Source organism: Mesoplodon bidens (genome assembly GCF_964165515.1).
Source record: "Mesoplodon bidens genome assembly, chromosome: 3".
Lineage (NCBI taxonomy): Eukaryota > Metazoa > Chordata > Mammalia > Artiodactyla > Ziphiidae > Mesoplodon > Mesoplodon bidens.
Genome location: NC_138178.1, coordinates 103,186,457 through 103,198,879, shown reverse-complemented (window position 1 = coordinate 103,198,879; position 12,423 = coordinate 103,186,457). Strand labels below are relative to the sequence as shown.

The window sequence follows — 12,423 nt, the reverse complement described above, 5'->3', positions numbered from 1 at the left end:
TATCTTTTTTTCTTTTTGGCTGCGTTGGGTATTTGTTGCCGCGCGTGGGCTTTCTCTAGTTGAGGCGAGCGGGGGCTACTCTTTGTTTCAGTGCCTGGGCTTCTCATTGGGGTGGCTTCTCTCATTGCAGAGCACGGGCTCTAGGCACATGGGCTTCAGTAGTTGTAGTGCGTGGGCTTAGTTGCTCCGCGGCATGTGGGATCTTCCCAGACTGGGAATCGAACCCGTGTCCCCTGCATTGGCAGGCGGATTCTTAACCACTGCACCACCCCATATATGCCTACTGGGCAAGGGCTCACTCTGAAGCCAGACTGCCTGGGCTTGAATCCATGACCCCACCGCTTATTGTGACCCAACCTCTCTGTGCGCCAGTCTCCTCCATCTTCACATCTATAAGTGTTGCTGTGAGAATTAAATGAGTTAATGTGTATAAGGTACTTAGAATAGTGCCTAGCCCACAGTAACTACTATATGTTTCCCACTATTATTAAAGACTGAAATGTAGAAGAAACACAGGCAGAACACTCTTTGACATAAATCATAGCAATACTTTTTTTGGATCTATCTCCTAAAGTAAAGGAAATAAAAGCAAAAATAAACAAATGAGGTCTTGATTTGGGGTTTTGAATGTGATGATGCATACTACAGCTAAAGTTTTATTGTAGATTACATACAGAAAGTGCTCTCTCAGTAAATACTGTTCCCATCTGAAACACCTGTTTCAGCAACACTTGAGTGTTAAGTGGACAAGACAGACTGGAAAGTGGCAGGCTTTGGAGACAGAAGGGGTTTGGTGGATGTTGAGAGTCTGCACACCCGGGGTCACTGCTGCAAAATGGTTCATCTAGAAAGTCCAGATTTGACAGGGGCTCAAGTCTGAGTCCTAAAGACCTTCCCAGCAGAAGAGGTCACATGGGAATCTGGAGCCGGTTAAGTAGCAGAGTTGAGCAAGCAGATTATTAAAAATCTCCCACAGTTTCAGAAGACTGTTTGCAGATGTAACCTGTATAAGGCATTTGTACTCCTCATAAGGTTTGAAAATACAAAGTAGTGCCCCAGATTTTGCTGTGAAAATGTTTGGCTTTACTGTAATCCTTTTCATTGAATCACATTGTAAGAAAAAATTTATTTAAATTTATTATCTTTAGATATTCTGCTGTTATTTATTTTTTCTGATGTTAGAGCCCACTGGTGTTTGTAAAGAATCAATCAAGAATATTCTATGAAATGGTCAAAGCACATGGGTTCCAAGAGAAATTAGGATTCATCCTCTTACCTTTTTGATGGGCAGTGGAAAACCAGGCATTTTATATTCATTGAAATCCTGGAGATTTTGATGGATTTGTTTCCCCTATCTTCATAAAAAAGCTGAATACGTGGGTCTTTTTTTCTCTTTCCCTACTTTCAATTATATTGAGATCCCTTTATATGGTTTTCCCATGTTATTAATGATTAAGTTACATAATTATATTCTTCATATGCTTTTTTTTTTTTTTGGCTGCGTTGGGTCTTCGTTGCTGTGTGTGGACTTTCTCTAGTTGTCGTGAGCAGGGGCTACTCTTCGTTGTGGTGCGCAGGCTTCTCATTGCAGTGGCTTCTCTTGTTGTGGAGCACGGGCTCTAGGTGCGCGGGCTTCAGTGGTTGTGGCGCACGGGCTTAGCTGCTCCGTGGCATGTGGGATCTTCCCAGACCAGGGATCGAACCTGTGTCCCCTGCATTGGCAGGCAGATTCTTAACCACTGTGCCACCAGGGTAGTCCCTCTTCATATACTTTTAAAAAATTTATTACTGTGTATTTTGAATTTTCGTACGTGTTTTTTTTGCTAAAAAATCTTGACTCAACCAAGATTTCAAGTATCAAAGAATACTGAAAGAGACTTTTTGGTTAGTTTCAGTGGTGTTTTTTGTAGACAGATGTTTAGGAAATATATGTCAGTAGCCAGAACACATAAGCATTAAATATAAGGGAATACCTGTTGCTAATTTTGGGAGGTTATCAAGGTACTAGTAATTCTAGTGCCACAAAATCCCATAGTTGGAATGCATGTAGCAAAATTTTGGGGAGGAGAGAATATTTGATGCCAGAGTTAGTGTTAATATATGTTGTAGGAATCATAGCACTTTGATATCAGGACCCCTTTACGTTCTTAAATTATTCAGGTCCCCACAAAGCATTTCTTTGTATGGGTTGTATCAAGTACATAAAGAAATTTAGCTTCATACATACATGAAGCTGGAAAAGGGAGAAATTTTAATAACCTTTTCAGATAATTATGGATATTCTTTGTTATTACTACACTAAAAGTCTGGAAGTGGTAATCTCTTGAAAGTTAGTTGTAATGTGGAATCTAAAACCACAGCAGTGAACTTTTCATACTCAAGTTATGGGTCTGTCTTGCACCTTTGATCCTTTACCCATGGATGATTTTGTAACATGCGTTGCTTATTTGGAAAATATTGGTTCCCTCAGTTGTACAGATCTGGTAAATGTACACATTTCATTTTATGATATTGGAGAATCGTGTATATTAATATCACCACCGATATCAGAAAAGTCTTGAGTAAGTAGAGAAGCTGTCAAGTTCACAATGGTGGGTACAAGTTTTTCAAAATTTTGATTTTTGCTTGAAAACTCGAATTTCATCATTGACAACATGTTTGTCATTTGTTTTCCTTGAAGTGATAGGCTCACTTAATTCATTTTCAAGAAAATGTATGCCAGATGCCCAACTCAGTTTAAATGGCTGGTTCAGGGCTTCCCTGGTGGCGCAGTGGTTGAGAGTCCGCCTGCCGATGCAGGGGACACGGGTTCGTGCCCCGGTCCAGGAGGATCCCACATGCTGCGGAGCGGCTGGGCCCGTGAGCCATGGCCGCTGAGCCTGTGCGTCCGGAGCCTGTGCTCCGCAACGGAAGAGGCCACAACAGTGAGAGGCCCGCGTACCGCAAAAAAAAAAAAAAAAAAAAAAGGCTGGTTCAGTTTGTTACTCAAGTAATTATACAAGTGCTTTTCCTTGAGACAACCATCATACTTCAGTTTGCACACAGAAGTGCTTTGTGTGTACTTCCCATTGCTTTACACAGAATATTAAAAAGACATACACTCAAGGGTTAAGATTTCATAATATTAATCATTTTTACTGTGTCAAGGACATTTTTTAGTGAAACTGGATTTTTTTCCTATGAGTGTGTGATAGTGAAGAACATAGTTTGGTGCCACTGCCTTGGTGCTGGAGCAAATGGTTATCTGCATGCAAAATAATGAAGTTAGGCCCCTTCCTCACACCATACACAAAAATTTACTCAAAAATGAGTCAGATCTAAATATAAGAGCTAAAACTATAAAACTGTTGTAGAAGAAAGCATAGGTAAGTCTTCATGTCCTTGTGTTAGGCAAAGCCACCTTAGATATGACATCAAAAGCACAAGAAAAAAAGAATTCAGACTTCTTTAAAATTAAAAACTTCTGTGCTTCAAAGGACAACATCATTACGAAAGTGAAAGAAAACCCACTGAATGGGAGAAAATAATGCAAGTCATATCTGGTAAGAGACTTATATCTAGAACATAAAAATAACTCTTTTTTTTTTTTTTTTTTTTTTGCGGTAGGCGGGCCTCTCACTGTTGTGGCCTCTCCCCTTGCAGAGCACAGGCTCCGGATGCGCAGGCTCAGCAGCCATGGCTCACGGGCCCAGCCGCTCCGCGGCATGTGGGATCTTCCCAGACTGGGGCACGAACCCGTGTCCCCTGCATCGGCAGGCGGACTCTCAACCACTGCGCCACCAGGGAAGCCCAAAAATAACTCTTAAAGCTTAGTAATAAAGCAGTAACCCAGTTACAGAATGGGCAAAGGATCTGAATACACACTTCTCCAGAAAGGGTATACAGATCGTCAGGAATCATGTGAATGGGGACTCAGTCAACATCATTAGCCATTAGGCAAATGCAAATCAAAACTACAGTGAGATACTACTTCATACCCATTGGGTAGCTATATAAATAATAAAATAATAAAAAAGATAACAAGTGTTGGTCAGCATGTGGAGAAAGTGGAACCCTCATACGTTACTATTGGGAATGTAAAATAGTGCAGGCACTTTAGAAAACAGTCTGGTGTTTCCTCAAAAAGTTAAACATAGGGCTTCCCTGGCGGCGCAGTGGTTGAGAGTCCGCCTGCCGATGCAGAGGACACGGGTTCGTGCCCCGGTCCGGGAAGATCCCACATGCCACGGAGTGGCTGGGCCTGTGAGCCATGGCCGCTGGGCCTGTGAGCCATGGCTGCTGGGCCTGCGCGTCGGAGCCTGTGCTCCACAATGGGAGAGGCCACAGCGGTGAGAGGCCCGCGTACTGCAAAAAAAAAAAAAAAAAAGTTACAGTTACCATTATAACCAGCAATCCCTCACCTAGATATATACTCAAGAGAAATATGTGCACACAGAAACTTCCGTGAATGTTTATCGCAGCATTATTCATAGTAGCCAAAAGATGGAAACAACCCAAATATCAAACAACTGATGAATGGATACAATGTGGTATATCCACATAATGGAATGTTACTCAGCAATAAAAAGGAATGTGGTATTAATACATTCTACAACATAGATGAACCTTGAAAGCATGTTAAATGAAAGAAGCCAGACACAAACGCCACATATTATGATTCCATTTATATGAAATGCCCAGAATAGACAAACCCTTAGGGACAAATGAGATTAGTGGTTGCCTAAGGCTGGGGGGAGATGGATAATTATTGCTAATGGGTTTTTGGGGGGAGGATGAAAATGTTCTAAAATTTGTGATAGCTGCATAACTAAATACCCTGAAAACCACTGAACGGTACACTTAAAGTGGGTGAATTGTATGTGAATTCTGTCTCAGAAAGCTGTTTTAAAAAGAGAGTAAGTGATGGCTGTGAGGTTGCCAGGCAGATATGTACCTTAAACTTAGAATTTCTGTTAGGAAAAAATTACACATATCTAGGGTAAATACTGAAGTTTGTATTCCTATTTTGCTAGTGTGAAAGAAAATGAACAAATTACTTCCTCTGCTTTTCAGAAAGGAGAGGATGAGTATGCCAACGTTGATGCCATTGTTGTATCGGTGGGTGTTGATGAAGAAATCGTTTATGCCAAATCAACTGCCTTACAGGTGAGAAATTTACAGCTGTGTTTAGCCCTGAGAGTCATTGAATCAGCTACTGTACTGTTCAATACGGTAGCCGTAGCCACATTAAAGTTTTAACTCCTCAGTCCTAAGTCTCAAGTACTCAGTAATGGCTATCATGTTAGACAGGGGACATATAGAATATTTCTGTCACAAAAAGTTCAGTGAACGGCACTGATTTAGAGCATAAGGAAAAAGGAAGAGAAGTATATAAATTAGGATGGACTTAACTTTAAATAACAGAAAAATCTAAATAACAGTGGGTTAAAAAAAATATTTCTTTTTCTCTTAGATAGTCTTCAGGGACCCAGGTTTTTTCCCGGTCTCTACTCTGCCATCCATAGAGTATAGCCCTTGTGCTCATTTTGCAAAATTTGCTGCAGCTTCACCCTTATATCTGCATTCCAAGCAAAAAGAATGGAGAGAGGGAATAAAATGCGAGACCCTCCTTCCTTTTTTAAAGAGACTTGCTTGAAGTCCCACAGAACACTTCTACTTATAACTTACTGGCCCAAATTTAATCTAATGGTCATGCTTAGCTACAAGAAAGAATGGGAAATGGGGTCTTTGTGCTGAGCATTTTGCCCTAAAGGTCATGAGTCTCTTTGAGAGAGAAGATATGAGTAATTGGTAGGCAACTAGCAATCTTTGGGGAGCTAGAATGCACAGTTCCCTGAGGTGCTTCTCTGTCTCTTGTTTTATGCATTTCTGTCCTACTAAACAGTAATATACTTCCTATAAACACAAATTATCCAAATGATTTGATGGTCTTTATTATGGAATGTTTCAAACAAATAAAACTAGATAAAAGAATACATTGAACTCCTGTGTACCCATTATCCAGTAAATTGTCAACTCCTGACCAATCTCATTTCATTTGAATCTACATCCAGGTTCCCCCATTCCAAGATTATTTGGAAGTTAATTCCAGATACCTTAATTTATAAATATGTCTGTGTAAGTACATTAATTTTTTTGTATCTGTACACACTGTTGTCTTTTCCCGTAGACATGGCTCTTTGGTTATGAACTAACTGATACTATCATGGTCTTCTGTGATGACAAAATCATCTTTATGGCCAGCAAGAAAAAAGTGGAGTTCTTGAAACAGATTGCTAACACTAAGGGCAATGAGAATGCTAATGGAGCCCCTGCCATCACACTGCTCATACGAGAAAAGGTCAGAACTAATAAAGAAGTTGTCATAAATGTGAAAGAATGTTTAAAAGTGATAAACAGAAAAGCCTTCTAGGAATTTAAAAAATACAGGGGAAGATTTAGCTGGCTGTCATTTGTTAGTCAGGAAGAAAAGAGCTCAGTAGTCCTGTCAGTTCTGCAGTAAGACAAATGGGTTATGTAATTCTGGTGAACACTAACTTTATCCATTTTTGTCACTGTCAACTTGTTTGTTTTAATCTGAGCGCCTTAATTAGAACAAATAGCTTTAAATATCCTTAAGGAAAATGAGGCATACCTCATTTCCAGTTTTTATAAAATGTAATCTTCTTTGTTATACTGCCCACTTCTCTTCTGAGAAGATTTCTTCTCAAAACGTTGTTCACCTTTGTATTTGAGTTTCTTAGCTGTTCCTGAAGAAAAAGAATAGCCTTCTTAGCTTATATGGTACCTCACTTAAGCATATAAAGATATCCAAAGAAATTTTGCGTTACCTTTTGGTGTGTTATAGTCTGCCCTAAAGAAGTAGGTAGTAGAAGGGGAAATAGAATTTATTCTTTCTGTAGTTTAGAATATTCTCTGCCTAGTACTAGTAGAACATAGATGTCTAATTCTGAAATTGAACCCCTTTTCCTCCCTGTGGCACTGATAGAATGAAAGTAATAAGAGCAGCTTTGATAAAATGATTGAAGCCATTAAAGAAAGCAAGAATGGCAAGAAGATTGGAGTGTTCAGCAAAGACAAATTCCCAGGAGAGTTCATGAAGAGCTGGAATGACTGCCTCAACAAAGAGGGCTTTGACAAAGTAAGAATACTCTTGGAAATAGGCACACTGAGAGTTGAGAAGACAAAATTGTGAGGAGCTTCCATAACAGATAATGCAGAGAATTTGTTTTGGGAAAGCTATATATTCATTCACATTTCCATTTTTCATTCCCTTCGGCTGAGTAGTAAGGCAGTTTTACTTTCCAATTAGGAATGAGGCATTCAGGAGAGAGTTCAGGTACTTCAGAGGGAAACTGAGGAAAATCTCTTGTCCAAAAAAAATTTTGCTTTGTTTTTCTTTTCTTTCCTGTCTGCCTTCCTTCAGCCTTTATGGAAACCTCGAGAGAGAGGCATTTATATTTACATTTTAAATGATACATTAGTTTAATGCCTCTTAGAATACACCAGTGACCTGGTAAAGAGCTCTTTCAGATGTTTATTCAATCCAAGAAGAGGAGATTCAGATATTCTGCAGACTGCTGATGAGCAGTTTGCTATTAAATAACCAGATATCATCACTGATAATATTTGACTTGGGGGAGAGAGATTTCTTTAGCAATTCTGTATCTGCATGTTAGAAACTGTTTATCGCTTTGATTGCAGATAGACATCAGTGCAGTTGTGGCCTATACCATTGCTGTAAAGGAGGATGGAGAGCTCAATCTAATGAAGAAAGCAGCCAGCATCACCTCTGAGGTCTTCAACAAATTCTTCAAGGAAAGAGTCATGGAAATAGTCGATGCAGATGAGGTGAAAAGAGAGGGGGGCGTCTTTTTACTGTTTTAATGAAGCAGAAGTAAGTCTCTCCCATGCAGCGCTTTTTGGTGTGTGTTCGGCTTCCTTTGATACATAAGTTGGTGTGTAATTGTGCCAGCTTTCTTTCAGAATAACTATAAACCTGCACTGTAATTTCTGGAGGTTACCCAGTATTTCACTTGAGAATTCCTTGAATAGCTGTGAATTCCACATATTCTCTAAATTTGCTTTACATGTACACCAGTATGTTAAGTGGCGCATAAACCACTTCATAAGACTTCTATAGCATCCTATATGATATCAGGATATATGTTATCCTCAAATGGTGATATCCAAAAACCCAACACCCCTCTGCCACTCTCTAGTAAGTATTGTTTTATTTCTGGATATACTTACAGAAAGTTCGACACAGCAAACTGGCTGAGTCTGTGGAAAAGGCCATAGAAGAGAAAAAATACCTAGCTGGGGCAGACCCTTCTACTGTGGAAATGTGTTACCCTCCTATCATTCAGAGTGGTGGCAACTATAACCTCAAGTTCAGTGTGGTGAGGTAAGTAGGAGAATTTCAAAATATAACAACAACCAGAGCGTTTCAGCCTTTGGCCTGTTTTTTTCTTGGACTCATTCTGGAATTCAAAAAAGTAGGAGGAGAAAGAATAATCGTTAGCCTGCTTTTTACATTATCTTCTTGTCTTATTCTATGCATATTTTTATTTTATTTCAGTTACTCATTTCTTACTTGAGTATTTGATTGTAAGCATTTTCCAGGTAATTTAAAATGCCGAGAAAAATGCAAAATGTTGAAAAAAAAATCTTACTAGATATATCGTAATGTAATTCCCCTTCTAATTTTTAAAAAATACTGTAAAGAGGGGACTTCCCTAGTGGTCCAGTGGTAGAGAATCTGCCTTCCAATGCAGGGGACATGGGTTCGATCCCTGGTTGGGGAACTAAGATCCCACAAGCCGCGGGGCAACTAAGCCCACGCACCACAGCTACTGAGCTCACGCGCCTCAGTGAAAGAGCCCGCATGCTGCAACTACAGAGCCCACGTACTCTGGACCCCGTGCGCCACAGCTACAGAGCCCACACACCCTGAATGGAGCCCACGCGCCACAACTAGAGAGAGAAAAACCCACACACCGCAACTAGAGAGAAGCTCGTGCGCCACAACAAAGAGCCTGTGCCACAACGAAAGATCCCGCACGCCTCAACCAAGATCCAGCATGCCGCAACTTAAGACACAACGCAACCAATAAATAAATCCATCCATACATACGTACATGCAATGATGTTATAACCATAGGCTTTAAAATAAATAAGTAAATAAAATAAAAATAAAAATACTGTAAAGAATGCTGTGTGTCCTGGTTGGTTGGAAAGGATTAATTCATAGTGAATTCATAGTGGACTGGTGGAAAGGTGATGCCTTACCACCATGCTGTTAGGCTATAATGAATAAAATTCAGTATATGTTTTACATACTTAGGATACAACAACTTTTTACTGAATTTTTATCCTAAAAGCTTTGGCCCTTAAAGTTACTCCAGAGCATTTATAAACTGATTTGTTCTTTCTTTTAAAAAAAAAGTTTAGGTCATTTTTCCGCTTCAGCTTTGGGATATAGCAGGGAAAGGTAGTGATTACAGATGTGTGTGTTAGTGATACTAAGGACTTCACTAGTTTGTGTAATGAAATACTTTCTTCCTTTGGTCTCTAGTGACAAGAATCACATGCATTTTGGGGCCATCACCTGTGCCATGGGTATTCGCTTCAAATCTTACTGCTCCAACCTCGTTCGCACTTTGATGGTTGATCCTTCTCAGGAGGTTCAAGAAAATTACAACTTTTTGCTTCAGCTTCAAGAGGAGCTGCTAAAGGAACTAAGACACGGTAAGGTGCCTTAGATAAGGTTTAGAAATCATGTAACAAAAATGTAGCATTTATGGGCATGGTTATCCCTGAGGCTCTTGTACTGTAAATAGAATTAGATTTTACTAACCTCCAGTCATCCTAACATTTAGTTCCTCAGTGTACTTTTCTTTTATGCATGGGTGGTTATTGTGGTTTTATACTGATTAAAAAAACCTCTGACTGGTTAGGCCTCTGTGTCCAGATCTTCATAAAATACTCTGGCCTTACTACTTTTCTTGAGAAAGTTCTGAGAAGTAGTATCTCTCCCAACAGGCTGTGTAATATTAATCCTATATTAAATGGATACCCGGAATCTTAGTTTGAGAGAAGATCTAATAGCAACCCTGCTAAGCAAGCAGCTGCCTACCTCAAAAGCAAAGCACTTGACACCTCTTTTGCCTTGAGACTTTTCACTCCCAGATGGCTAAATGGGACTTCATGTTTACCACCTTCAAACTACTTCGTAAGCCCACTCATGTTCTGCAGAGCTTCCAGACACCATTCCCCCATGATACCTCAAGTTGATCTTGAGAGATCCAATTAGAGATCATAGTCCTAGGTAGTTTAATAATAAAAACCCCTCTGAGGCTACCATATCTGGCTTGAAATATGTATTCATATCCTAGACCCTGAAAAATTAAGTCCAGAGTTCTTCCAGCAGTAATTCACCCATTTAGTAGTCCTGTTTTTCAAAATGTATAATAAGTTTAATGTGATACCTTTTATCAACTCTTAAATTATTTCACTGAGACCAACTGGGGTTCCACAGTCCCACTGGAGTGATTCTAAAAAACAGTGTAATTAAAGAATGACCAGGCAGATTGTTTTTTAAAATGCACATTTCTAAGTCCTACCACTCCTGCAACTGTATTCCTTATTTTATGCTTTGAGAAACCCTGCTTTAGGGAATATTTATTTATTTATTTATCTCTCTATTTATTTATTTATGGCTGCATTGGGTCTTTGTTGCTGCATGCAGGCTTCCTCTAATTGCAGCAAGTGGGGGCTACTCTTTGTTGCGGTGTGGGGGCTTCTCACTGCAGTGGCTTCTCCTGTTGCAGAGCATGGGCTCTAGGCGCGTGGGCTTCAGTAGTTGTGGCTCACAGGCTCTAGAGCGCAGGTTCAGTAGTTGTGGCACATGGGCTTAGTTGCTCCACGGCGTGTGGGATCTTCCCAGACCAGGGCTGGAACCTGTGTCCCCTACATTGACAGGCGGATTCTTAACCACTATGCCACCAGGGAAGTCCCTAGTGGACTTAATAGGTGAAAAAAATGTTGATTAAAAAAATGTGATTTGGGTTTTTTTTTTTCTGAAAGATGCTTTAATGTCCCATGTCTGTCTCATTAGGTGTGAAGATATGTGATGTATATAATGCTGTCATGGATGTGGTTAAAAAGCAGAAGCCAGAGCTGCTGAACAGAATTACCAAAAACCTTGGGTAAGATGCTATGATATACATTGTCACTCTGAGTCAATTTTCATGACTGGCAGTCAGGCAAAATATTCTTAGATGATTCAACCAATATTTGTGGACTATTAAACTTAACTGTGTGCCAGACACATTGTGTTATCAGAGAATGTGAGAAATACTTGAGTTCTACTCCCAGGGATAGGGTGGAGATTTTTCCAGACCAATGTAGTAGATGCCAATAGTGTTCCAGCCTTAAATTACAAATGTGAGGAGACATTACATACTATATTTCCTTTCTTAGAACACCTCAGCTCATATTTGCAAATTAAGTACTCTGAGATATCCTACTATTTAAATTCTTTTTTCAATTTTTATTTTATCCAGTGTTTCTCAAATGTATTTGACCACTGAACACCTAGAAATACCTAATAACATCTTACAGAACCAAAGACATTTGAGAAACAAAAGCTCTAGGCAGTCTCCTTAGATGGAAGCTAGTTGGGGTATATAGTTTATTTCTGGACTTCTCTGATGAACAAGAGGAAATATATTGACCTATACCAAGTCTTGGCCTAGGTGACTTAATGAAGCCAGTTATCGCATTCTACTAAATATAATAAGTGTTATGTGCAGTACTTAATTAGAAAGTCATTTTCAACATATTAACCCAAACTGTCCTCAGATCTTCTTTAACTGACTGATCAGCAGGGGCAAATCACTCAGCATGTTTGCTTGCCTTATCTTGAAAATTGAAATAGGATATATTGTACTTGACTCAGGTTAGAGGTCTTTTAGCCTATTGCTGAAGTTTCTCTTCATTCCTTTTTTAGGTTTGGAATGGGCATTGAATTCCGTGAAGGCTCTTTAGTAATTAATAGTAAAAATCAGTACAAACTGAAGAAAGGTGAGTTTTACATGCATGCAATAGAAAAATAACCTTTTTGAAAATTTTCTTTTAGCTTTGTCTCCCTCTATTCTGTGTAAAATCACACTTCTCCATCCTTTCACAGTCATTGACTCATTCCTGTTTTGCTCTTTTAGGAATGGTTTTCAGCATCAATTTGGGATTCTCAGACCTGACTAACAAGGAAGGGAAGAAACCAGAAGAGAAAACCTATGCCCTATTCATTGGTGACACAGTGCTTGTGGATGAGGTATGTATTGCTTCTTCCACTTTGAGTGGTCATGAACTTACTTTGGAAGCGCATTTTTGCCCTATGGTTCCCCCCCTTTTTTAAAT

At 39.5% G+C, this 12,423-nt stretch overlaps 1 protein-coding gene across 1 annotated transcript in view; it reads left to right on the top strand.

The window, feature by feature from the left end:
* Positions 1 to 12,423, top strand: part of SUPT16H (SPT16 homolog, facilitates chromatin remodeling subunit) — a 35,199-nt gene that overhangs the window by 8,254 nt on the left and 14,522 nt on the right. The window contains exons 2-10 of the mRNA XM_081229644.1: positions 5,053 to 5,145; positions 6,170 to 6,340; positions 6,989 to 7,141; positions 7,705 to 7,851; positions 8,256 to 8,407; positions 9,578 to 9,750; positions 11,120 to 11,210; positions 12,014 to 12,087; positions 12,225 to 12,337. Coding sequence (XP_081085770.1) covers positions 5,053 to 5,145; positions 6,170 to 6,340; positions 6,989 to 7,141; positions 7,705 to 7,851; positions 8,256 to 8,407; positions 9,578 to 9,750; positions 11,120 to 11,210; positions 12,014 to 12,087; positions 12,225 to 12,337 — 1,167 coding nt within the window. The remainder of the gene's footprint in view (positions 1 to 5,052; positions 5,146 to 6,169; positions 6,341 to 6,988; positions 7,142 to 7,704; positions 7,852 to 8,255; positions 8,408 to 9,577; positions 9,751 to 11,119; positions 11,211 to 12,013; positions 12,088 to 12,224; positions 12,338 to 12,423) is intronic.